This window comes from Diaphorina citri, unplaced genomic scaffold (assembly GCF_000475195.1).
Source record: "Diaphorina citri unplaced genomic scaffold, Diaci psyllid genome assembly version 1.1 scaffold1378, whole genome shotgun sequence".
NCBI lineage: Eukaryota > Metazoa > Arthropoda > Insecta > Hemiptera > Psyllidae > Diaphorina > Diaphorina citri.
The window spans coordinates 56,468-84,029 of NW_007378804.1; the positions used below are offsets into that span (position 1 = coordinate 56,468).

The following is a 27,562-nucleotide window of genomic DNA, read 5'->3' on the forward strand; positions in this document are numbered from 1 at the left end:
AAATGCTCTATACTGAAAACAGACACCTAAGTGAAGTGGGAAAAATTCGATTGGTAATATGATCAACACGTGTGTGACTTTGATTTTCATTAATAACAATGAGTTTAGATTCAGCCCTACTTACCTACATACTTAGGTACCTACCTATAAAAATCTATAAATAGGTAGTACATACCTACCTACGTATGTATTATAATCAGAATATTTCTTGCTGATATAGTATCCGGCGTTTGTGACTTTAATTATACAGGGTCCAACAGTCCGTCCTCAGAGTAACCTCTTTCTATTTTAAGATTTTACAAAATCTTTTACAACTGCAATGGGGTTTTCAGTGAAACCGTCTCACCCTCTATTCACCGAGAAGTTACAGCCGTTGCTGCTTACTTAAACTGAACTCACCCAACCTGAGTGGGGCCGGGAAATGCCAGCAGCATGCGATAGTCCAAATGAACAGTGATCAGGCCGGATAATTATAACATCCACTCACAGTGTTGCTTAACTTCAGTGGGGACAGATTATTGTCCATCTTCTTTTTGTTTAATTTCTATTATACTAAAGTACCTAATTAAAAAGTATTGCATTTCCTCACAGAAAGACTTTCTTTAGGTAGGATATTTATTCTCGAGAAGTTACAGCCGTTGCTGCTTACTTAAACTGAACTCACCCAACCTGAGTGGGGTCGGAAAACGCCAGCAGCATGCGATGTTCCAGATGAACAGTGATCAGGCCGGATAATTATAACATCCACTCACAGTGTTGCTTAACTTCAGTGGGGACAGATTATTGTCCTTCTTCTTTTTGTTTAATTTCTATTATACTAAAGTACCTAATTAAAAAAGTATTGCATTTCCTCACAGAAAGACTTTCTTTAGGTAGGATATTTATTCATGTTCTACCTACACTGTGGAAATTGTCCAATAAGACTGTCGGATCCTGTCTATACCTAGGTTAGGACTGTCCAGTAATTTCTACATCTAATGCGAGCTGCATTACTTGTTGCTTATCCTGCGGCCTTGACCTTGAAGTAAACAAAATGTAAACAATGTAAGCTAATATGTAAACAAAGATTCAGGAGCTAAATGTGTGTTGAAATCGACATGGATTCAGAATTTCTGTATGTTTCGTGCAATTTAGGTACGTATGTATTAGGTATTTTCAGCATGGAATGACATCAATTGAATAGGAAGCTTACTAACTTTACTTTCCGTGTCCGCTTTGACCAACTCCTACTGAAGTCCTGCCAACTTCAACTCCTGTACCTATGCTATCAGAAAGTTTAGCACAAGAGTAAAGAGACTTAACGGAGGAGAAAGTCAACGGTTTCAAGAATTCCCAAGGAAATTTTCCAAGTCAATAAATCAAGGAAGTTCTTGAACCAAGAACCAACTAAAGTTACTCTTGTAGAATGATGAGTTGAATCTTCATAAGTCATTCCTACTGAAGTCCTGCCAACTTCAACTCCTGTACCTATGCTATCAGAAAGTTTAGCACAAGAGTAAAGGGACTTAACGGAGGAGAAAGTCAACGATTTCAAGAATTCCCAAGAAAATCTTCCAAGTCAATAAATCAAGGAAGTTCTTGAACCAAGAACCAACTAAAGTTACTCTTGTAGAATGATGAGTTGAATCTTCATAGGTCAAAGGAAAAGCTTTAAAAATCAAAGAGCTTTTAAAAAATTTCCGAGTAAAAACCAAAATACATATAAACAAGTTCCTACTTTTAATCCAAAACAAAGAAAATAGTCAGAGGAAAGCAACCAAGTATGAGTAAGGTTACAACTTTTCTGATTTCCCATTCTCTCTCCATTTGCCAATCGATACCAGTCAATCCAATAACTAACACAGCCTAAGTATTCTTTGCCCTTTATACGTTTTCCCTCTATCATCGCACACAATTACACCACGCACACCAACATTACAATTACAAAGAGTCACACCATTTTTCTCTCCAATCTTCACAATACCAACACCAGCAAACAAAGCACCCAAGACAATGCTTCGTTCTTCGCATTGATAATACTGTGCAATCTGAGAATATCATTCAAGCCTACCCATCACAATAGGTATCTACATATTAAAAACAGACTATACTCCAATACTTGATATGGTAGATATCACACTTTTCTACCTCCCTATACTGTTTCGTTTGAAACAATCATAAACCCAGCGAAAATCAGCCCTAGTAGAAAATGCAAAGTAGAACTACCAGCGTACCAACATATTCCTGTGTCCGTGAAGTATGAATAAGCCAATATGTACTTGATATGGTAGATATCACACTTTTCTACCTCCCTATACTGTTTCGTTTGGAACAATCAAAAACCCAGCGAAAATCAGCCCTAGTAGAAAATGCAAAGTAGAACTACCAGCGTACCAACATATTCCTGTGTCCGTGAAGTATGAATAACGTTGGATCCCATTGTTTTTTTTTTAATCCCCATTTGTCCGTGTACCCCATTTAGCAGAAACACATATCCTCCATTCACTATTGCACAGAATACTCGTCCTGATGAATAGTAGCTCCTAACCAATGGGTTTGGAATTAATATTTTGAATGGCATACGAAATACCTAATTCCCACTATTTCCGTTTCAACAACATACCAGGTGGTCAGAGACTCACAGTAACCGAAATGAGAGACTTTTGTTGATCTAAGCCCCCACTTGAAAGAACATTGTTCCCTATCTGTTTTGATAGGAAATAGGATATTGGTCGTTGTGGGGGCGTTTCTAGCCTTTGCCAGTATTTTTTCATCAATTTTGAATAGATCTACATGTTACCTCATATAGGTACGAGTAAGCTTTAATTCCATTTTTACATGGTTTTTATGTTCATCGAGTTGTAGTTCTGTTTAAAAATCATCCAGCCTCTTCGTTTTGAATCAAGAAGTTTCTTGTTTGGCTGCTGAAACCCTCCAAGATATTGTTTCTTGTTTGTTTGGTGTTTTTTTTTTCTTTTTTTTTGCTAGATGTGTCATTATTTTCTCATTTATTTCCATCCTGTATTTCACCTGTACAATGTCCTGTGTAATATTCTCCCCATCAATTGCATCACTGACTTTCACAATCAGGATTTTCCCCTTTCCCTTCTTCTTTTTCCCCTCTCTTCCTTCTTTTTCCCTTTCTCTTCTCTCTTCTTTGTTTTGTCCCTTCATTCTTTCTTCTTCTTTCCCTCTTTCTCTTCTCTCCTCCTTGTTTCCCCTTCTGTTCCTTGTTCTTCCTTCTCTCCCACATGATTTTTCCATACATTTTCTTCTCCAGCTTTCATTTGTTCTTTTTCACCGATGATCATTTTGTTTTTGTTATGTTGGTCGTGTGTGTATGGTAGGTGTATCTGTGTGTGTGTTCCATTTTTCGATTCTCATTTTTTGCTATCTTCCTCAATGTATTGTCTATTCTTTATTACGACTAATACTCAGCCTTTATTTTGTGAGTGGTGGAATTCTAGTTCTAGACCAGTTGTTGCATTGTTCTACTTATTGGGGAGCTCTGGTTGCCTACTGAAAATGTAACAGCCTGCGTTAAAGAGGTTCGAGCATTGACATTTGATTCAGACTAAGTCCAAGTTTTAGATAATACCCAATCTAGTCTCAACTATGTTTTTAAGTACATGCTTGTTTATTAAATTGTTTCGTCCTTTGTTATTTCCATTAGGCATTGTATTGTTAATGCCCCTTTTAAGTCCATTTATGTAGAATTAAAAAAAATGAGTGTGATGTTTTTTATACCGAAAATATTATGATAAACCACTGTTTTGTTATTGCTCTTTAGTTTATTTTACAGGACACCTCAGTAGAGTTTTAGAATGATTGTGATGCTTTTTTATACCGAAAATATTATGATAAACCACTGTTTTGTTATTGCTCTTTAGTTTATTTTACAGGACACCTCAGTAGAGTTTTAGAATACAAAGCGATAGGTCGTGGTCCGCCCGGGGCGAACTTATCCTAAACAGATAAGGTTTGTTCTCGGAACGGCTGGCTTTCTAATATCCTATCTTCCTTCTGTCTTAGCTTTCGGGGCGAGTGGGTGCCCTTTGCAACCTTTAGCAAGGGAGATTTCAGGCTGGTATCCTCCCTGTTTAAATTCCCCCAGCCAGGGAACTACCTAATATCTACAACAAATAAATTCAAATTAGATATTTATCATCAGAAAGTTTGCCCAAGAAGTGAAGTTCAAATGATAAGAAAAAGTAGGAGAAGGGGAAGATGAGCAGGACACATCCTCCTTGAGTGACGGAAATTTTGTAAACAAAAATGTCCAAAGTCGAAACAAGAACTTAAACCAAACATTTCTCAAGCTCTTTCATAACCTGAGTCCTTTATTCCATCACGATTGACTACCTTGGCTGATTGTAGGGCTTCAATTTATAGATATATATGTACTTTGAAACACGGTTCATTTTCGCTATGGTCAAATTAGGGCGATAAGTGCGTGGTTTAGACTTTTAGAGTGCCACCAAGGAGAGAGTAGTTTTGGTCCCTGATTCATTATTTGATATTTCTCCTTAAACATGTCCTGGATATATTCCCAAAGCAACTCGGTCACGGGGAATGTCACAAAATATGCAACGAACAATTCGTAAACAATTGCACCATTTTGCCAAACATCCTCCTCGGGCGAGTGGGTGCCCTTTGCAACCTTCGCAATTCTTTAGCGAGGGAGATTTCAGGCTGGTATCCTCCCTGTTTAAATTCCCCCCAGCCAGGGAGCTACCTAATATCTACAACAAATAAATACAAATTAGATATTTATCATCAGAAAGTTTGCCCAAGAAGTGAAGTTCAAATGATAAGAAAAAGTAGGAGAAGGGGAAGATGAGCAGGAGGAGGAAGAAGAAGGGAGAGAGATATATAAAACAAAGAGGAGAATAGAGAAAAGGAGAGAGAGAGAGAAAAGGAGAGAGAGAGAGGAAAAGTTGTGGGAGAAATAAAAGAGTGAGAAAACTAGATAGACGGAGAGAGAGAGAGAAAAAGAGAGAGAAAGAGAGAGAGAGAGAGAGAGAGAGAGAGAGAGAGAGAGAGAGAGAGAGAGAGAGAGATTTTAGGGGGCAGGTAGAGTCCTTACAGAAAGTGAAATTCCAGTAATCAAAGTGAAAATATAGGCAAGAAGTAATCCTGCCAGTGTTTTCCATCGTACTGTGAGTTATCACTACCAACTTAATTCCACACATAAAAAGCCTACTCTGAGGCTCAAGTGTAGAGGCAAATGCCCAAAAGGACGAGTTGAGCTTCTACGAATATCACTACCAAAAGAGAAATCTAAATTTGTTATTGTCTTTCTTCCAGTTCATCAACATCGTGAGCCTCAAGAGAAGATCTGTCTCCAGCAAATATCTGGCGAGCACCCTCACCAACCGCAAGATATTTGCGTTTTGTGTTTTTCGGTTTTTTCATAATTAAACAAAAATAATATTAAATTCCCCCTGTAACAAGTTGGGTTGTTCTAAAAGGTAACATTATACAGTGTGTGTGTAAAAAGTTTGATAGAAAGCTGAGAGAAATCTTAAAGAAAAACGATAGGTACACCTACATCCTACATAATAGCTACTCGTCTTTAGTCTGCTTATTTGAAGGAACTAATTTCCAAGTTTACAATTTTCGTCTCTTTTCCCCAACTCTAACTTTCGAACGGTTTGTCTAATTTCCATGAAATTTATCTGATTTTGACACTAAAATGAAATCAACTAACTTTGAGAGTTCCAGAGGCCCTCTTTTTCTGAGTGAATTCTACAATTCACTGATTTCACTGAACCAATTTAGTAGGGGTCCGAGGGGACCTAGTAGAGATATATATAGGTACTACTAGGTAGAGGTACATGGAAGAAAAATAGAAAAGATTATTTTTACATATATCTCGTTAGGTTCACCCTGTATTCACTGATATGAAGGGTATTTATCAAAACAAGATAACTTTCATATGAATATGAGGTTGCTAAGAGTTAGGAGTGAGAGTGAGGGAGTTGGGAGTGAGAGTGAGGATGAGGGTAGGTACATGTTAGTATTGGAGTGTGAGTTCGGCTCCCTGAAGCTGGCTTGGAATACTTTTACTTTTTGAGTTTAAATAGGAAATAGTGTAAGTCTAACTATATTATGAATATTTGGACTCCTAAATATATTACGAGTACCTAAGTTTACATACGAGTTATGTACAGGTACACATGCTACTGCATATTCCTACCTAACCTAAACTGAAAGAAGCTTCCGACAAAACTGAAACCCCAGAAAAGGTGGAAGAAAGTCAAATTGAAATTCCAGAAGTCAAAGACAAGGAAGAAACAACTGACGAAGAAAAGAAGGAAGCTGAAGAAGAAAAACCAAAAGAAACTTCCGAAGAGAAAGCCCCAGAAGAGAAAACCAGCGAACCCGAACAAAGAAGCTTCCGACAAAACTGAAACCCCAGAAAAGGTGGAAGAAAGTCAAATTGAAACTCCAGAAGTCAAAGACAAGGAAGAAACAAATGACGAAGAAAAGAAGGAAGCTGAAGAAGAAAAACCAAAAGAAACTTCCGAAGAGAAAGCCCCAGAAGAGAAAACCAGCGAACCCGAAGTTGTGATTGTAGAACCAACTGAAGAACAGAACGACGAAATATTCAAAGCTAATCAAGAACTGGAAAACTCAAACGATAACATCGATAGTGATTTGGAGAAAAAGGAAACCAATGATAAGACTGTTGATGAACATGATCTGTTTGTGAAAAAAGGAAGCAAAGAATCTAGCGAGGACGTTCATGATATTGAAAAGAGAGATGTCTCTGCTGAAACTTTAGACGATGTAGAAGCTGAAACTGAAGAGGAAGAAAAAGTCGCGGAAAAATCATCCGAAGAGCCTGAAACTTTGAAAAAAGATTTGAGTGAAACCGTGGAAGACAAAACTGAAGCAATTGAAAAGGAGGCCAAAGAAAGAGACTCACAAATCAGCAGTTTAGAGAAAACAACGGTTCAAAAAATTGAAGACGCCATTAATTCAAGCGAAAAGACTGACGAAGTGGTTGTTCAGAAAAAGGTAGAAAAGACTCACAAATCAGCAATTTAGAGAAAACAACGGTTCAAAAAATTGAAGACGCCATTAATTCAAGCGAAAAGACTGACGAAGTGGTTGTTCAGAAAAAGGTAGAAATAATTGAACCACTAACTCCAAAAGAAAATAAAACAGTACATATTGTTGAAGCTGTAGTAGAGAAGGCAGCTGTTCTAAAAGAAGATGATAAAGAATCAGAGGCTGTTAGCAAAGAATTCATCGAGACAGTAACACAAGTACCTGAATCAAATAGTGAAGAAACAGTTCAACAGAAGGAAACTACATCTGAGGAGAAAGTAGAATCAAGTGAAAAACTAGAAGACAAAAAATTAGAATCTTCTGAAAAAGTCGAAGAGGAAAAAGTAAACTCATCTGAAAAGGTTGAAGAAGAAAAATCAAAAGGCTTGTCAGAAGAATCTAATGAAGATCTCTCTGAAGTAAGACTCACCCCCCAAGTGAAAAACTAGAAGACAAAAAATTAGAATCTTCTGAAAAAGTCGAAGAGGAAAAAATAAACTCATCTGAAAAGGTTGAAGAAGAAAAATCAAAAGGCTTGTCAGAAGAATCTAATGAAGATCTCTCTGAAGTAAGACTCACCCCAGCTACTAATGTAACTCCAGCACCTAGCACTGAAGGTGTACTCCCAGTTCCTACTGATTCTTCTTCTTCTCCTTTTTGGAGAGGTTGGATAGAGGGAACTGTAACAACGGAGGTTTTATCGTCCCAAAAGCGAAGAGAGAAGGAAAACCGGATGGAAAAAATCCAACCGTTCCAAGAACGAACCTTACCCGGTAAAGATATAATTCCGCCCTGAGCGGCAATCGAACCCGCGACCTAGCGCTTACAAGGCAGACGTGCTAACTTCCAAGCTAACTAGGCTGGTCTATTCACACTCTATGTAAACATTGTGGTCAAGGTTTGTTGATTGAAAATAAGATGTCAGCAAAATATTGCAGTTTACTCCTAAATATATTACGAGTACCTAAGTTTACATACGAGTTATGTACAGGTACACATGCTACTGCATATTCCTACCTAACCTAAACTTATACGAAACTCTCCCAGAGTAAAAGTTCCCCAAACTGTACCTAAACTTTTTCGGTAATTTTATTAGATACCTGTTAGTATATTTTTTTAACATTGTTTTTTTCGCCCAAAAATTTTGCAGCTCCAAAAAAGGCCCTCGAGCATTACACGCGTACTGGGCAGTTTTTATAACAGAATATCTCAACAGAACCCTCAGGCGTTCATATGAAAGTTCATGTTGAAATTAATTTTGAAACAAAATAATACGTTTAGTAGGTACATACCTAGTTATTGTTCATGATATTGCTGTTCTAAAGTAGATAAAAAAAGTAAAAATCATTTAAAAAAAAATCATCTATTAACTTCCTACTTAGAGTAGTTCACACCGCTTTCGCATTACATCAAGGCACATTCTTTTACATCCATGCCTATCCAGGAGCTGAAAATTTCATCGGTGAGAAAATTTCCGCCCTGACCGGTATTCGAACCCAGTACCTCCAGGTTGAGAGTCAGTGCTCTTGACCACTCAGCCATAGACAGTATAGTAGGTTAAAGAAGAGTGCACACTCATAACACTAAAGGTAGAAATAATTGAACCACTAACTCCAAAAGAAAATAAAACAGTACATATTGTTGAAGCTGTAGTAGAGAAGGCAGCTGTTCTAAAAGAAGATGATAAAGAATCAGAGGCTGTTAGCAAAGAATCCATCGAGACAGTAACACAAGTACCTGAATCAAATAGTGAAGAAACAGTTCAACAGAAGGAAACTACATCTGAGGAGAAAGTAGAACCAATAACACTACCCCAATACTTTCCGTATCCGTCTCGACTAGGTTATTTCATAAAAGAAAACTTTTCGGGACGAAGGTGTTCCTCCGTTCCGGGACATTTGGGTATTAGCTTTTGTGAGTTATATGAACCAAGTCCAGAACTCAGAAGGAACTTTAGTAATACCCGTCACTCACACGCTCAGACCGTATAACAGACCGCGGTCTCGCAGACCAATGTCTGTCAGACCTTCTTAACGTGTGTAGCGGAAAAAGTTTCAGCATCAGAAGCAAACAAACTTGCTGAGACTCAAAAATTCGCTGAAATCGAAACCAACGAAATCCCCAATGAGGAATTCTCTGACGAAACAAAATGGAGAGAAACCAGTGGAAATATGGATCAGAATATCATGACTGCTGAGAGCAGAGATGCTTATGAGTATTATCCTGATAGATACCCTTACAGACCTACAACATACCCATACATACCATCCAGACCTTACCAATGTCTGTCAGACCTTCTTAACGTGTGTAGCGGAAAAAGTTTCAGGCCCAGGTCTGTCAGACAGTCTGACTCTGAGCGGCGGGCATAATACGTAGTACCTATCTACAAGCTACGGCTCTATAGCTCTATTTATTGTACATATCTAGGTATGTATTTATTGTACATATCTATTTATTGTACATATCTAGGTATGTAGGTATGTATGTAGTTCTACTTAAGAAATTTATTAAAACTGTCAGACAAGAAGGAAAAATATTAAAAATAGAAAAAAGCAGAGGGAAAGAGAAAGAAATAGAGGAAGTGAAGGGAGAGGGAGAGAGAGAGAGAGAGAGAGAGAGAAAGAATAAGAATTAAAAGTCCCTTGGGTCTTGTTTCATAAGACTATAGTTTGACTTTATCCTCCCTCTCTTTCTATCAATCTTCCTCCTCACTCTTCCTCCTTTTAATTCTCTCTCCTCTCTCTTTTTATCTCCCTCTCTCTTGTTCTTATTTATGTCTCTCTGTCTCGTAAAGTCCTTTTTTATTCTCTCTCTCTCTCTCTCTCTCTGCCTCTCATAATTTACAATCTGTTATCTCTCTCTCTCATTTCATTTATAATCTGTCTAGGGCGAGGTACTTTAGTTTCATCTACAAGTACCTTAACTTGTCTTCTCTCTTTGTTTCTACAAATTTGTAACCGTTGACTTTTTTTTCATTTGTTTCCAAGGGTCTTGTGAGTATCCTCAGCACTAACCTAACTTATTGCATCCTCTTCTTCTTCTTCTCCTTTCTGGAGAGGTTGGATAGAGGGAACTGTAACAACGGAGGTCTTATCGTCCCAAAAGCGAAGAGAGAAGGAAAACCGGATCGAAAAAATCCAACCGTTCCAAGAACGAACCTTACCCGGTAAAGATATAATTCCGCCCTGGGCCGCAATCGAACCCTCGACCTAGCGCTTACAAGGCAGACGCGCTACCAACCAAGTTAACTAGGCTGGTCTATTCACACTCTATGTAAACATTGTGATCAAGGTTTGTTGATTGAAAATAAGATGTCAGCAAAATATTGCAGTTGGAATTTCATTGAAATCAAAACACATTGCAAGTTGAGAGTTAGGAGGATAGATAATAAACATATATTATTGTCCATCGGACACTTTCACTTCTAATATCCGTCACTCACACTCAGACCATCTTCTGTCAGACAGCCTGAACCTGAGAGGCGGATAAATCTCTCAGAGGCAGACAGAGCTAGGTCTGAAGGTTTTCCTGCCACACACGTTCTGAGTGTCTGAAAGGCCGCGGTCTGTGAGATGGTCTGAGTGCGGATGACAGGCATAGTAGTCTTATCATCCCGAAATTAAAGAGACGAGGGAGAAAGCCAGCTGCTCCGAGGACGAACCTTAGTTATCTGTTTAGGAAAAAGTTCACCCGAGGTAGGAATTGAACCCGCGATCTAGCGTTTAGCATACCAGGTTGGTTGATAGACATGTGAAGTGTCCTCTTCTTGAGTCGAAATCTCTGACGAGACGTCACACATTAAGTGAAAGGTACTGACAGGATACAGTATAGAGCTAGTGATGATGTCATAGTAGAAGACCAAAGTGTTAAATGTAAATATATCATCCCTGTTCATGTTTATGATAGTCAAGTGTCATCAGTCATCAGAGAGTACAAGGACCAGGATTATGATTAGGATGGTCACGCGGTGGATTTTCGGTCCGGTCCGGAGGATGCGGGTTCCAACCCAAGTCAAGCCGTAAAATTAATTAAGATGTCAATCGGGGAACAATGGAGTGCCAAGTCTAGACACCATATTCCTACCTAACGAGGTTATGTGGGCAGGAATTGAACCCGCGATCTAGCGTTTAGCATACCAGGTTGGTTGATAGACATGTGAAGATTGTGAAGTGTCCTCTTCTTGAGTCGAAATCTCTGACGAGACGTCACACATTAAGTGAAAGGTATATACTGACAGGATACAGTATAGAGCTAGTGATGATGTCATAGTAGAAGACCAAAGTGTTAATGTAAATATATCATCCCTGTTCATGTTTATGATAGTCAAGTGTCACCAGAGAGTACAAGGACCAGGATTATGATTAGGATGGTCACGCGGTGGATTTTCGGTCCGGAGGATGCCGGTTCGAACTCAAGTCAAGCCGTAAAATTATTTAAGATGTCAATCGGGGAACAATGGAGTGCCAAGTCTAGACACCTCGACTTTTGAGTTGAGGTTATGTAGGTACTCGGTTAGGCTAGGCTTGGATCGTTTTATTATTATTATCATTTTTCTTCATCTCCTATAGTGCTTAACCCAGTTCATAACCAAAACCTGAGTCCTTTATTCCATCAAGATTGACTACCTTGGCTGATTGTGTAGGGCTTCAATTTACAGATATGTACTGCGAAACACGGTTCATTTTCGCTATGGTCGAATTAGGGCGATAAGTGCGTGGTTTAGACTTTTAGAGTGCCACCAAAGAGAGAGTAATTTTGGTCCCTGATTCATCATTTGATATTTCTCCTTAAACATGTCCTGGATATATTCCCAAAGCAACTCGATCACCGGGAATGTCACAAAATATGCAACGAACAATTCGTAAACAATTGCACCATTTTGCCAAACATCCTCCTTGAGTGACGGAAATTTTGTAATAGAGAGTACAAGGACCAGGATTATGATTAGGATGGTCACGCGGTGGATTTTCGGTCCGGAGGATGCTGGTTCGAACTCAAGTCAAGCCGTAAAATTATTTAAGATGTCAATCGGGGAACAATGGAGTGCCAAGTCTAGACACCTCGACTTTTGAGTTGAGGTTATGTAGGTACTCGGTTAGGCTAGGCTTGGATCGTTTTATTATTATTATCATTTTTCTTCATCTCCTATAGTGCTTAACCCAGTTCATAACCAAAACCTGAGTCCTTTATTCCATCAAGATTGACTACCTTGGCTGATTGTGTAGGGCTTCAATTTACAGATATGTACTGCGAAACACGGTTCATTTTCGCTATGGTCGAATTAGGGCGATAAGTGCGTGGTTTAGACTTTTAGAGTGCCACCAAAGAGAGAGTAATTTTGGTCCCTGATTCATCATTTGATATTTCTCCTTAAACATGTCCTGGATATATTCCCAAAGCAACTCGATCACCGGGAATGTCACAAAATATGCAACGAACAATTCGTAAACAATTGCACCATTTTGCCAAACATCCTCCTTGAGTGACGGAAATTTTGTAAACAAAAATGTCCAAAGTCGAAACAAGAACTTAAACCAAACATTTCTCAAGCTCTCTCTTGCCACCCGTCTAAAGGGTTAGAATGTTCTGAATTTTACGTAAACCTTTTCAAGAATACAAGAAATTTTACCAATTGATCGCGAAAAAAATCTAAATCGCCTAGATTTTCCTAGCCTATAAAGATAACACATTTCAAGGAGTTTTCTATAAATTTCGAAAAGTTTACCGTGGGGAATATGGACCCCAGACTGGTTTGGTGTTTGGCGCTTGTGTCCATCGTTCACTCCGTTCAAAGTGATGATAGTGAGTGGAGTGGAAATGACATTGGTCGTTCACTAGCTAAGACACCTGCTGGAAGATATGCTGGTGAGGGTATTGAACATGGGAGAAGAGGAGATGATGGAAGAGATAAGACTGGAGATGAAAAAAATGAGGTAAGTGATAATATTAGTGCTCAGGAAGTATAGATGATTTTCAAGTAAGTAAATAAAAAATAGTAAATGCCTATTCGGATAGAGATTTTTGGTTTTGGGGGTGAAAAGTTGGAGATTTTTTAAACCTGTTGAAAGAGGTACCTACAAGTAAAAGAAAAAAAAAAGTGTACGTAAAAGCATAATTATTTCCAATTTTGACTCAGACTTGAATCTCCAAACTCCAGTTTCTAAGTCTATTATCACACCTGCTGGAAGATATGCTGGTGTTGAACATGGGAGAAGAGGAGATGATGGAAGAGATAAGACTGGAGATGAAAAAAATGAGGTAAGTGATAATATTAGTGCTCAGGAAGTATGTAGATGATTTTCAAGTAAGTAAATAAATAGTAAATGCCTATTCGGATTGAGATTTTTGGTTTTGGGGGTGAAAAGTTGGAGATTTTTTAAACCTGTTGAAAGAGGTACCTACAAGTAAAACAAAAAAAAAGTGTACGTAAAAGCATAATTATTTCCAATTTTGACTCAGACTTGAATCTCCAAACTCCAGTTTCTAAGTCTATTATCACACTTCGTAAAACGAGATTTTTTTCTCTTCAAGCAAATTATGAAGAATAATATGTTCGTCGTCCAGGAGATCAAGGTTAGACTACGCATATCCGGCATATCTGCAAAAAATCGACCTCTACCATTTGATGTAACCTACAACCGAGAACCGGCGTGAAAGACCTGGTATTCCAGAGTTAAGGCGCTTTATGGGGGGGGGGGGGGGGGTTACCTATTGCGAAATCCAAAGGCTCCACAACAGTTTGTCTTGAAATCAAAAGCGATCCAACCAAACCACCATCCACAATATGCGGTCCAGAAATCAAACCCAGCTCACCACTCGATCATCACTTGTATGATACAACTGCAGAACCGCTGACGGCCGTAGCTGCCGCGATGCTGAAGCAGAGAGAAGTGCAAACGCTGACGCCAACGTTTCGCCAAGTGTTCTGCGATTTTTGTCGCGCGACTCTGTCGCGGGGCGAAAATCGCGTTGGTGGAAATCCACCTTTACATCCATGCCTATCCAGGAGCTTCATAAAAGAAAACTTTTCGGGACGAAGGTCTTCCTCCGTTCCGGGACGTTTGGATATTAGCTTTTGTGAGTTTTATGAACCAAGTCCAGAACTCAGAAGGAACTTTAGTAATACCCGCCATTCACACGCTCAGACCGTATAACAGACCGCGGTCTCGCAGACCAATGTCTGTCAGACCTTCTTAACGTGTGTAGCGGAAAAAGTTTCAGACCCAGGTCTGTCACACAGTCTGAGTCTGAGCGGCGGGCATATTATGTAGTACCTATCTACAAGCTACGGCTCTATAGCTCTATTTATTGTACATATGTACATATCTATTTATTGTACATATCTAGGTATGTATGTATTTCTACTTAAGAAATTTATGAAAACTGTCAGACAAGAAGGAAAAATATTAAAAATAGAAAAAAGCAGAGGGAAAGAGAAAGAAATAGAGGAAGTGAAGGGAGAGGGAGAGAGAGAAAGAATAAGAATTAAAAGTCCCTTGGGTCTTGTTTCATAAGACTATAGTTTGACTTTATCCTCCCTCTCTTTCTATCAATCTTCCTCCTCACTCTTCCTCCTTTAAATTCTCTCTCCTCTTTCTTTTTATCTCCCTCTCTCTTGTTCTTATTTATGTCTCTCTGTCTCGTAAGGTCCTTTTTTATTCTCTCTCTCTCTCTCCCTCTCATAATATACAATTTGTTATCTCTCTCTCTCATTTCATTTATAATCTGTCTAGGGTGAGGTACTTTAGTTCCATCTACAAGTACCTAACTTGTCTTCTCTCTTTGTTTCTACAAATTTGTAACCGTTGACTTTTTTTTTTTCATTTGTTTCCAAGGGTCTTGTGAGTATCCTCAGCACTAAAACCTAAATTATTGCATCCTCTTCTTCTTCTTCTTCTTCTTCTTATTCTCCCGTTTGGAGAGGTTTGATAGAGGGAACTGTAACAACGGAGGTCTTATCTTCCCGAAAGCGAAGAGAGAAGGAAAACCGGATGGAAAAAATCCAACCGTTCCAAGAACGAACCTTACCTGCTAAAGATATAATTCCGCCCTGGGCGGCAATCGAACCCTCGACCTAGCGCTTACAAGGCAGACGTGCTACCAACCAAGATAACTAGGCTGGTCTATTCACACTCTATGTAAACATTGTGGTCAAGGTTTGTTGATTGAAAATAAGATGTCAGCAAAATATTGCAGTTAGAATTTCATTGAAATCAAAACACATTGCAAGCTGAGAGTTAGGAGGATAGATAATAAACATATATTATTGTCCATCGGACACTTTCACTTCTAATATCCGTCACTCACACTCAGACCATCTCCGCTGAAATGTCGGATGGAAGAAATTCAGATGGAAGCATTGTACTGGGAATATCTCCTGGTATGCCTTGGGTTCAACAAGAGGGAAGAAATTCAGAATCGTTTTGGTCCAATCTGTTCCATCCATTTCAAGAACGTCAAGGAAATCTAGAAGAGAACTCAAACCATTTCGCGTTACCAATCTCCCAAGAGGATCAATTCAGAGGAAACGCTTACTACTCGGGTCGCCCATATCCTTACAGACCATCGTATGAGTATCAGGGAACATACAGTTACCCGTACACTTCACGGCCTTACCCGTACCGACCTTATAGCTCTAGCTACCCTTATGATTCGAACTGCAGAACCGCTGACGGCCGTAGCTGCCGCGATGCTGAAGCAGAGAGAAGTGCAAACGCTGACGCCAACGTTTCGCCAAGTGTTCAAATGACAAATTATATCCATCCTCATTTTCCAGTTAGTCAGCCAATACTACCTAAAGGATCAAAATGTGAACAAGCAAATCAAGACAACTATCGATCGATGAGTCTCAATATGGAATCCAATCCCGCTGACAGCTCTTCTTCATTCGAATCTCAACCTAGATCCGCTGAGACCTCTGCACAAGAAATCGGGTCTTCTGCACCAGAAAATGAACTGCTTGGACTCAGACCATCTTCTGTCAGACAGCCTGAACCTGAGAGGCGGATAAATCTCTCAGAGGCAGACAGAGCTAGGTCTGAAGGTTTTCCTGCCACACACGTTCTGAGTGTCTGAAAAGCCGCGGTCTGTCAGATAGTCTGAGCGCGGGTGGCAGGCATAGTGGTCTTATCATCCCGAAATTGAAGAGACGAGGGAGAAAGCCAGCTGCTCCGAGGACGAACCTTAGTTATCTGTTTAGGAAAAAGTTCACCCGAGGTAGGAATTGAACCCGCGATCTAGCGTTTAGCATACCAGGTTGGTTGATAGACATGTGAAGTGTCCTCTTTTTGAGTCAAAATTGGTTCCATCTGGACTTGGCCATGGAGTAGGGACTGGACTTGTTTCTGGTATCGGGACTCACGGCGTTGGACTCGGTGGACATGGCCATTTAGGAGGTAATAACACGTAACATAAGGACAGAGAGAGGGTGGAGAGAGATAAGTTTGTATCTTAACACCTAGGGAGATAAAATTCTAGTAACTTGCCGACATTACTTGTCGAAAAAAAACTTTCACATGCACCACTTGCACCAGTGGTACCGGTACAGCCATTGGTTCCATCTGGACTTGGCCATGGTGTAGGGACTGGACTTGTTTCTGGTATCGGGACTCACGGCGTTGGACTCAGTGGACATGGCCATTTAGGAGGTAATAACACGTAACATAAGGACAGAGAGAGGGTGGAGAGAGAGATATAAGTTTGTATATTAACACCTAGGGAGATAAAATTCTAGTAACTTGCCGACATTACTTGTCGAAAAAAAACTTTCTCTTTCCTCCTTCTTACAAATGCCATAAAAAATAATTCAATAGCTAACTTTTTTACTTTCTATTTTTCTTTGTGTTTCTAAAATAAAGAATCACGCGTATGAAGTTTTGCTTCATAGGTGGGGTAGGTTCTTCAAGTTTATTCATTTCACGTTCTTTTCATGTATTTCTCTCGAAGACTTGAAGTTTACATGTACTCTTGTTTCCTGTATGTTCACAGGAGGGATCACCACGGGTCTTGGAACACATGGAGTAGTAGCAGGACTTGCATCACATGGTTTGGGTCATGGTATCAGTCTCAACACACAATCTGCCCTAACCGGACTTGGAACCCATGACTTTCACGGGTTATCTGGTGGACTTAATGTTAATCATGGGAGTGTGATGTCCGGTGTTGGTACGCATGGCTTAGGTGGCAGTCATGGGGTTCTACAACATCATCTCCTGGGCGAGAAGAGAAACTCTGATGCCGAACAAGAAGAGGCTCTGGAAGACAAAGAAGAGACGAATGAACGAAACAGTCAATCTGAAAGTAAGAGTGCTGAAACGAAACTTAAAGCGGCGGCCCGCGTCGAAGAATTGAAAACCAAAGTCGAAGAGAAACTGAGAGCCGCCCAGGAAAAGTTGGAGAGCAGTAAATCCGCCATTTTGGAAAAGATAAACAAGAATATTGAAAAGGAGAGGAAAATTCAAGATAACCAAGACAGCAAGGCCAGTGGTAACAAAGATGAACAACTAGTGGTAGATTCAGAATCAGGGAGTACATTCACTTCCCCAGCTATTGTCCAATTTCCCACAGGGGGGAAAATCACTTACCACTCCGGTTTTGCAAACCTCCCCATGGTGCTTGGAAGTTCTCTACTGACAGCAGCACCCTCTGGTAGTTCTGCTATCAACTTGAAGACCCCACTCGGTGGATCACTCACCTATGATTCTCCATTCTTCGGATACGGTGCCAGTGTTTCAAATGGAGGTTATCATTCCTACTACCCATCATCTTATCGTTCAGTAGATGTGTCCGGGTGTAACTGTCAGCCAGGTGCTCTAACCTGTGCCTGTGCTGTGAACCCTGGATCATATTCTATGAGTAGGAACGCAAATGCTTATATTGAATCAAGACCAGCTCAGCTTGAAACAGTTCCGGCTTCCCCTATGATTCAAACACCGTACGTGTCTTTGAATGCACCAATAGTAGGTGCGTCACCAATGGAACAGTCTGTGATGAACACACCTCTATCCGAATCAAGTGTATCGTTTGAGTCTGAACAGAAATCTGCCAACATCCCTTGTGCGTCTGGCAATGCAAATCAGATTCTCGGATCCTCCATGAGTACCAATGTTCAACTTCCCACCCAGGCCATCCTATCACCCCAGCAACCACCTGTGGGGATCTCACTCCGAGCCCCACTCCTGGGATCTGTTCAATATCAACACGATCTGAGCGGATACTCTGACGCACGTCAAAGTCAAGTGTCACCCATGGTAGGATTCGCGAGTCTATCGGAAATGAAGGAGCGAGAGAATCAACTGAAACAAAACTACCCGAGTTACGATCACTTCAACCAACTAGCTCAAGATGACAGACCTACCTTCCAGCCGTATGAGAATCTATACAGAGCAAGCGTAGAACAAAAACCATGTGATACAGCAAATACGTTCAAGAACACTGAAGACAATCTAGAGATCAAAACGAGTGATGTCAAAGTAGTGAAACCGAAGAGACCAGATTTGAAAGAGCTGCAAAAGCTGCCGTCCAAAATCATAACATCAAAACCGCCAAGACCCATACCTATCTTGAAACTGCCGAAGCCTAATCTGAAAAGTGCAGGTTTGAGAGCAAGCCAGAAAGAACCTTGTACGTAAAAGTTACAAAACAAAGAATGATATCTTTCAATAGTGAACACAAGTCTACCTATATAGGTATGCTTTTTTATACTTTTATATTTTTTCATAATAAAATTATACATTTTTGTACTTTCCCAGAGACATTTTTCAATTTATTTCATTTTACTTTTTCAGACATCCTAGGTAGGTAAGTAGGTATCCTTCAACTTCAGAGGTTACTGCATTTCACTTTACCTTAAGCGTTGACTGTAGTGTTGCATTATATTGAAGAGATTTCAAAAGCAAATATGTACAGTACCTCGTAAAGTTGGCTTTAGTTTACATTGAGCTTGCAGCATAAGTTCTGTGCTTGATATTTACAGAGTGGTACCTAATATACTTAAAATAATATGCACATCTCTTCTCTCTCTGGAATTTAACAAGGGCTCTACTATTCCACTATAGTGAGCTTCCTATCCTACTTGAGTGGCACAAAAGACAAAAAAAAAGCGTATAAAAATTACACAACAAAAGCTCAAAAAGCGCAGCAGCTCACATCTCTCTAAAATGCTTAAATAATAAAGGAGAAATAAATTAAAACACAGATGAAATAAAGGAGAGGAACGAAATAGAGGGAGGGAAGAAGGTGAAGGAGAAATAGTATGAGGAGAAGATGGAGGAGGAGAGAAGGAAAAGGAAAAAAAAAAGAAGAGTAGAAGAAAGAAGGGTATGGAGGAGAAGAAGGCGAAGAAAAAGAAGGCAGAAAAAGGGAAGAGGAGTAAAGAGAAGGATTCACGGAGCAGGAAAAGAGAAAGATGAGGCAGCGAAAGAGCAGAAGAAGAAAAAGGAGGAGAATGAATGGGAGGAGGAAAGAACAAAGTAAAAAAAAAGTCTCGAATACTCTCTCGCTCTGATAATGAAATATTGAAACAAAAATGATAAAAGTGCACAAAAGGAATGCATGATTAATTTATAGAAGAGAAGGGGAGAGAGAGAGATAAAGAGCGAGAAAGAGGAGAGGGAGGGAGAGCGGGGCTGTACCTACCTAATCTAATAACCTACATACCTACTTACTTTAGTGTTAACACGAAGATTTCAATTGGTTTATTTCAACATAACTCTCTCGAATGATTAGACCGCTTTTAAATGAAGCAAAAACTTTAAATACTCGATATGTACGAAAATTTCTCAATAAATCAGGACGCTTTTTTCAACGATAAAATAAGTAATTCAATGAAAAAACTCTTAAACTATTTGTTATTCAAAAAAATAAGAGCAAATTTTGATTTTATTAATTTATAAAAAGTAACAAAAGTACAAAAACTTGATATGACGAAATATTACGTTTGAACATTGGGAATAAATTGGAGGGAAAATAAGATATTCACAAAATCTCTACACAAAATATACATAAAGTAACTTGGAATATAAAGACAGGGAAACAAGGCGATACGAAAATTATTTGGTACTGGTAATGCCGCTACTCAAATGAAGTAGTTTTGGCTGGCTCTGGTTTTACTGGGACTTCAGGCTTTTCAGGTTTGGTCGGTGTTGTAGGTTTTTCGTCAGTTTTCGTGGGTGTTTCGGATTTTGCTGGTTCGACAGGTTTGCTGGAGGTGTCGGGTTTGGGCTTGTCTTCGGTTTTGGAGGGTTCCTCGGGTTTTCCTTCTGGTTTTACGTCACTTGTAGCAGGCTTCTCAGGCTTGGCTTCAGCAGGCTTTTCAGGTTTGGTTTCGGTTGGGTTCTCAGGTTTGGCTGTTTCCTCTATAACAGGTTGAGCTGGAGTTAGAGCTCCATTGGCACCCACATTCAAAGGCGCCAAAACTTCAAATGAAGTAGATCCTCAAATGTCCTCACGAGGCGGAGCGCACCCCGAACTCTAAGCACAGAGCCGTAAAAACTTCGACCTCGCCGGGAATCGAACCCGGGCCTCTGGCGTGCAAGACTAATGTGATAAACACTCGGCCACGGGAGGTTGCTTGTTTAGAACATACCTATGTATGTATTGCGAAATATTTTCGAGGGGGCTAACATTTGTACTTTAAGTGTGAATAGGCAAAATTTACCTGGGATTTCGGCACATGTAAATGATCAATAGAGTCCAGACCTCTATTGTTCATAAGGTGATTTAGGTTGGAGCAAAATTTACCTGGGATTTCGGCACATGTAAATGATCAATAGAGTCCAGACCTCTATTGTTCATAAGGTGACTTGGGTTGGACTATCTCAAACTGTTCCACACAGGCTCGCACCCAGCTCAACCCCAGTGCCTTCACATGTTCCATATTATACAGCCGTCTAGGCAGGGCCTCCTCACTGTACACTATAGCTTGGCTCAGGTTATACAGGCGATGCTGGGGCCTATTCACGTGATACATCACAAGGGGTTTCTTCAGGTTTGGCTGTTTCCTCTACAACAGGTTGAGCTGGAGTTAGAGCTCCATTGGCACCCACATTCAAAGGCGCCAAAACTTCCGCGATGTCGTTCTTGAACAGATCAATGCGTCTCTTGATCTCTTCAAGCAGGTTGATGATATGTCCGAGGTTTTTTCCATCCCGGTCCTCTTCATTTTCCAATATCATCTCCAGGGTGTCCCGAAGTGCTTCGTGGTTCACAGGACAAAGTATTTCTTGGTCTAGATATTGCGGTTGTACACGATACACGCCATCCTGAGGTTGGAACACTTGCAGCGTATGGTCTGGTAGTTTCTCCACAGTAATAGTTACCTCGGGTGGGGAGTTCCCCGTTTGGTGATGTACCTCGATGATGACTGTTCCGTTTGGTCCGGGCCTAACGCTGACTGAAGAGGATTCGAACGCTTGGCTTCCCATGAAACTTCCGCTGGAGCTGGAAGAACTGAAAGAGCTTCCCGAGACTTGGTTAGGGAGGATGGGGAGCGCGTGGTTGACATTTGGGAGGATGGGTCCATTTTGCGGATTGGATGGGATGAAAGGGTTTTCAGGGATGTGGTTGGCGGGGATGATGGGAAGGCCATGAGACTTGGTTAGGGAGGATGGGGAGCGCGTGGTCGACATTTGGGAGGATGGGTCCATTCTGCGGATTGGATGGGATGAAAGGGTTTTCAGGGATGTGGTTGGCGGGGATGATGGGAAGGCCAGTGTGTGGGGGAATGGTGTTGGTGGTTGTAGAGTCTTTGGGGACTTTGAGGGGTTCCTTGATGGGTAAATCGGCTTTAGCTGGGACGGTTAGTACTACTGGAGCGACGGAGTTCTCATCATTCCTTGTAGGATGGTTGGCGTTCCCCATACTTGATAATTCGGCGGAGATTTGGTTATCTAGTTTAGGAGCTGGTTCCTTGGATGGTGATTGACTGGCAGCAGAGTCTTTGGGGACTTTGACGGGTTCGTTGATGGGTAAATCGGCTTTAGCTGGGACGGTTAGTACTACTGGAGCGACGGAGTTCTCGTCATTCCTTGTAGGATGGTTGGCGTTCCCCATACTTGATAATTCGGCAGATATTTGGTTATCTAGTTTAGGAGCTGGTTCCTTGGATGGTGATTGACTGGCAGTTGGGGTCCCCATAGGTTTTGCAACTGAAGGTTCCACATTCTCTATGTGTTGAGCATTGTGATCTGGGAAAAAGATAAGGATGGAGTAAATAATCGTGAAAAAAAAAATTACTTAAGTGAGTTTATTTTAACACCTCTTCTGCTGTCTTATTTAGCCTCTTCTAATGAAAAACCCATGTTTATAACCAAGTCTGAAATGATCTCTAGTATCTATGTAGTTTCCGATGTTACACCGATCAAAATGAGTACAACTGAGTAGCGATCAGTGGCGGCATTAAATTTACAAAAAGTAAAAATGAACAAAGACCAACAACACATTCTTAAGGCTTCTCATTCCTTTCTACAGATTCCCTTAATGTAGATGGTGAATTAGAAAATAAAAATAAAAATATGTATCAAGGTGCCCTAATGCTATGTCTATCTATTTTAGTAATGATAAGGGAAACTTACTTGGTATGGGTGTTGCTGTTACGACACAGACAATAAAGGCTAGCAGCAAGCTGCTTAGTGTTACTTCGGTCACCTGTAGATGGTGAATTAGAAAATAAAAATATGTATCAAGGTGCCCTAATGCTATGTCTATCTATTTTAGTAATGGTAAGGGAAACTTACTTGGTATGGGTGTTGCTGTTACGGCACAGACAATAAAGGCTAGCAGCAAGCTGCTTAGTGTTACTTGGGTCACCTCCATGGTGGTAGTGATTTGGAATCAGATATTCCAGGTATCAGGTCAACTTTGAGTTTAGGAGATAATCTAGGCTGTCAATTAGTCATCTTTTACTCCTTAATGATGCTGATCATCCCACATCAGTGGCGCGTATGAAGAGCATGTTGAAGATTAGCATTAGCTTAGGAGAACCTGGTTGACTAGGTACAAGGGGTACTAGTGCGAGCCCAATACATAATAACCTATTTAAGTAGCCCAGTGGTAACGCGCTTGCCGGTCACCTCCATGGTGGTAGTGATTTGGAATCAGATATTCCAGGTGTTAGGTCAACTTTGAGTTTAGGAGATAATCTAGGCTGTCAATTAGTTATCTTTTACTCCTTAATGATGCTGATCATCCCAAATCAGTGGCGCGTATGAAGAGCATGTTGAAGATTATCATTAGCTTAGGAGAGAACCTGGTTGACTAGGTACAAGGGGTACTAGTGCGAGCCCAATACATAATAACCTATTTAAGTAGCCCAGTGGTAACGCGCTTGCTTGCCATGCAGATGGTCCCGGGTTCGATTCCCACTCTCGACCAAAATTTATACTTCTTTTTCGACTGTAAATATTTCTACAGGTTACTTTCTGGAATTCTCGTGTTAACCCAGCAACTAAATGAGAAGTCTTGTCTCTTCTCGCTCATCTAGGGGATGGGCAACCACTACTTCCATGTTATCTCACTTATCTCAACCGTTTTCGAAATCCTGAAGGACAAAATATTCAGACGCTTTGAAAGTTAAAAAATAGTGATAGTAATAATTGTGCTTTATTATTAAATTTTGACATATCTTGACAATTACAAGATTAAATTTAAACTTGTGACAGCACTACCACCAGTCCACCCAAGTCGCTCATCTGATAAGAGGCATACTACGGGATGGGCAACCACTACTTCCAAGTTATCTCACTTATCTCAACCGTTTTCGAAATCCTTAGGGACAAAATATTCAGACCCTTTGAAAGTTGAAAAATAGTAATAGTAATAATTGTGCTTTATTATTAAATTTCGACATATCTTGACAATTACAAGATTAAATTTAAACTTGTGACAGCACTACCCTAGGGAGAGGAGGGGGTGGGGCTGCACTCAGGCGTGGCAAGGAGAGGGCTGTCAAGATGTCCGCCTTGATGTCGTCTCGACCAATCACATCCAAGTATTCTCTGTAGGGGGAGGGGCATAGAAGAGAGATGATTAGGATATATTTTATTTCGCATCAACTATGTATTAGAGTGTAAACTTCGCCTCTGATTATCTCACCAATATCAAAGTGAAAAATAACTCCGTTATTAGTTACTATCAAACTATTGCTACTTTATGTTATCTATTTATCATAGGCAGACGATCTCATATTTTTACGCTAGACAAAAGCCCTGAAGGGATGATTTCTTGATAACGAAATTATTGTAGAAACAAAAATTAGTTTAGTGATCGAACGAAATGAATTCCAAGTTTTAACTCGAACCGGATTTCCTTGCCTGTTTGTTTCACCATAACTCTCGAACGGTTTGCTCGATGTTGATGGCATTAGGTACACAAGTGTAACACCTAAAGGACAAGTGTAACACCTAAAACACAAGTGTAACACCTAAAGGACAAGTGTAACACCTAAAACACAAGTCGATGTTGATGTCATTAGGTACACAAGTGTAACACCTAAAACACAAGTGTAACACCTAAAACACAAGTGTAACACCTAAAACACAAGTGTAACACCTAAAACACAAGTGTAACACCTAAAGGACAAGTGTAACACCTAAAACACAAGTGTAGGTAGGTAAGTAGGTATCCTTCAACTTCAGAGGTTACTGCATTTCACTTTACCTTAAGCGTTGACTGTAGTGTTGCATTATATTGAAGAGATTTCAAAAGCAAATATGTACAGTACCTCGTAAAGTTGGCTTTAGTTTACATTGAGCTTGCAGCATAAGTTCTGTGCTTGATATTTACAGAGTGGTATTACACTCATAGTTATACTTTCTCGTATATCTGGGACCTATGCCTGAAAGGAATAGTGTTGTTTTACGAACAAAAAGGGCCACATTAGAAAGGAGTTACAATTTCTAAATGAATCAATTTAAAAAACATAGAAGACAGGAAAATCGCGCCTTGTGGACTCTGGTGTAGATGCAAATTTTACGAGAAAATTACGTCCAGTGCGTATAGATTCAGAGTTCCCACTATAAATGCAAACTTTGAACAGAATAAAACACTCGTACATGGGCGAAAAAAAAGTTCAACGATGACAAAAAGGATTGCAGACTGGAGAGAGACAGAAATAGAACGCGCTAATGAATAGTAAAGCACTTTGTATTTCATGTCGTTAATAAATAATTATTTATTTTTCATTAGTGGTATACAATACGATCATTTCATTTGCTCAAAATTCTAGTTATTTAGGTATAGAGTTTGCAAATTTACATCCTTATAGTTTCAATGTCACAGTAGATTTTTTCTTGTGTGCTAATTGTTAACAAGCACGAATACTGTTATTTTTACCTACCTATTATTTTGGAGGTTCTCATTATTGCAAACATGCAAACATATGGAAAATGTCCTGAAAAAATGACGCCACCTCTCCAGTTGGACTACTAATAGACCAAATCCTGCAAAGTTTCCGTCTATAATGTTACGTCATAACTGGCACAAAGTTCTTTGTGGAATAGCTAATAGCTATGATTCCCACTCCACTGGGAAAAGTATGGAATTAACTTTATCTCGACTCAACCCAACAGTCCCCCATAACCATAGATCGGTCTAAACCCACCATTATAACCTCCATAGTAAGGATACCCACCGACGCTATTGCTACTTTATGTTATCTATTTATCATAGGCAGACGATCTTATATTTACGCCAGACAAAAGCCCTGAAGGGATGATTTCTTCATAACGAAATTATTGTAGAAACAAAAATTAGTTTAGTGATCGAACGAAATGAATTCTAAGTTTTAACTCGAACCGGATTTCCTTGCCTGTTTGTTACACCATAACTCTCGAACGGTTTGCCAGATGTTGATGCCATTAGGTACACACGTGTAACACCTAAAACACAAGTGTAACACCTAAAACACAAGTGTAACACCTAAAACACAAGTGTAACACCTAAAACACAAGTGTAACACCTAAAGGACATATTTTCCTCATTAGATTTTCAGCTTATTCGGGAATTTAGGGCTCTTGGAAGGGCCCTTTCTATGAGTAAGTTCTACAGTTCACACAAATACTAGGTAAGGTTTGTGTTCTCCAAGACCTAATCAAGTCCAAAATATAGTGGGAAAATTTTCAATGTTACCTTGTTTGTTTTCAAGAAAATCGGACGGACCGTGACCATTAGGTAGTTTTCATACTATGTTCATACTATGTACTACAACGCAGACTTTCAAATACATACAAACAAACCATGTCTACCAATTTAAAAGGCACACAATGAAAAAAGTACCTGCCTAGCTAAGTGGCTAGAATTTAGACCATACTATGTTCATACTATGTACTACAACGCAGACTTTCAAATGCATACAAACAAACCATGTCTACAAATTTAAAAGGCACACAATGAAAAAAGTACCTGCCTAGCTAAGTGGCTAGAATTTAGACAGAAGAGCTCTCTTCAGAAGAATCCTAATATACTTAAAATAATATGCATATCTCTTCTCTCTCTGGAATTTAACAAGGGTTCTACTATTCCACTATAGTGAGCTTCCTATCCTACTTGAGTGGCACAAAAGACAAAAAAAAAGCGTATAAAAATTACACAACAAAAGCTCAAAAAGCGCAGCAGCTCACATCTCTCTAAAATGCTTAAATAATAAAGGAGAAATAAATTAAAACACAGATGAAATAAAGGAGAGGAACGAAATAGAGGGAGGGAAGAAGGTGAAGGAGAAATAGTATGAGGAGAAGATGGAGGAGGAGAGAAGGAAAAGGAAAAAAAAAAGAAGAGTAGAAGAAAGAAGGGTATGGAGGAGAAGAAGGCGAAGAAAAAGAAGGCAGAAAAAGGGAAGAGGAGTAAAGAGAAAAAAAAAGAAGAGTAGAAGAAAGAAGGGTATGGAGGAGAAGAAGGCGAAGAAAAAGAAGGCAGAAAAAGGGAAGAGGAGTAAAGAGAAGGATTCACGGAGCAGGAAAAGAGAAAGATGAGGCAGCGAAAGAGCAGAAGAAGAAAAAGGAGGAGAATGAATGGGAGGAGGAAAGAACAAAGTAAAAAAAAAGTCTCGAATACTCTCTCGCTCTGATAATGAAATATTGAAACAAAAATGATAAAAGTGCACAAAAGGAATGCATGATTAATTTATAGAAGAGAAGGGGAGAGAGAGAGATAAAGAGCGAGAAAGAGGAGAGGGAGGGAGAGCGGGGCTGTACCTACCTAATCTAATAACCTACATACCTACTTACTTTAGTGTTAACACGAAGATTTCAATTGGTTTATTTCAACATAACTCTCTCGAATGATTAGACCGCTTTTAATGAAGCAAAAACTTTAAATACTCGATATGTACGAAAATTTCTCAATAAATCAGGACGCTTTTTTCAACGATAAAATAAGTAATTCAATGAAAAAACTCTTAAACTATTTGTTATTCAAAAAAATAAGAGCAAATTTTGATTTTATTAATTTATAAAAAGTAACAAAAGTACAAAAACTTGATATGACGAAATATTACGTTTGAACATTGGGAATAAATTGGAGGGAAAATAAG

General features: G+C 39.6%; 2 protein-coding genes and 2 long non-coding RNA genes across 4 annotated transcripts; 3 read left to right on the forward strand and 1 right to left on the reverse strand.

Moving 5' to 3' along the window:
* Positions 1-1,225: 1,225 nt before the first annotated feature.
* On the forward strand, positions 1,226-2,207 carry LOC113470078. Its single transcript, XR_003393272.1, has 2 exons — positions 1,226-1,427; positions 1,636-2,207. It is a non-coding gene; the product is annotated as an uncharacterized LOC113470078 (long non-coding RNA).
* A 2,304-nt stretch (positions 2,208-4,511) lies between these two features.
* Positions 4,512-10,048, forward strand: LOC108253219 (neurofilament heavy polypeptide-like). Its single transcript, XM_017446745.1, has 5 exons — positions 4,512-4,553; positions 5,287-5,384; positions 6,228-7,002; positions 8,625-8,877; positions 10,023-10,048. Exons 1-5 carry the CDS (start codon positions 4,512-4,514, stop codon positions 10,046-10,048), a joined length of 1,194 nt encoding a protein of 397 aa, XP_017302234.1.
* Positions 10,049-16,554: 6,506 nt separating this feature from the next.
* Positions 16,555-18,786, forward strand: LOC103515600. Its single transcript, XM_026828239.1, has 2 exons — positions 16,555-16,682; positions 17,023-18,786. Exon 2 carries the CDS (start codon positions 17,187-17,189, stop codon positions 18,663-18,665), a length of 1,479 nt encoding a protein of 492 aa, XP_026684040.1. The 5' UTR covers positions 16,555-16,682; positions 17,023-17,186; the 3' UTR covers positions 18,666-18,786.
* Positions 18,787-19,993: 1,207 nt separating this feature from the next.
* Positions 19,994-20,894, reverse strand: LOC113470077. The gene is made up of 3 exons (XR_003393271.1): positions 20,817-20,894; positions 20,452-20,733; positions 19,994-20,109 (listed from the first exon to the last, which is right to left on the reverse strand). It is a non-coding gene; the product is annotated as an uncharacterized LOC113470077 (long non-coding RNA).
* Between the last annotated feature and the right edge of the window lie 6,668 nt (positions 20,895-27,562).

What these genes read in the sequence shown, in the direction of transcription:
- LOC108253219 (XM_017446745.1), top strand. Translation starts at nt 4,512, where the DNA reads ATGTCCTGGATATATTCCCAAAGCAACTCGGTCACGGGGAAT. An exon ending in GCAACTCGGTCACGGGGAAT is followed by an intron (nt 4,554 to 5,286) that starts GTCACAAAATAT and finishes TCTTTCTTCCAG; the next exon opens with TTCATCAACATCGTGAGCCT. An exon ending in TCCGTATCCGTCTCGACTAG is followed by an intron (nt 8,878 to 10,022) that starts GTTATTTCATAA and finishes TTTGTTTCCAAG; the next exon opens with GGTCTTGTGAGTATCCTCAG.
- LOC103515600 (XM_026828239.1), top strand. Translation starts at nt 17,187, where the DNA reads ATGTCCGGTGTTGGTACGCATGGCTTAGGTGGCAGTCATGGGGTTCTA.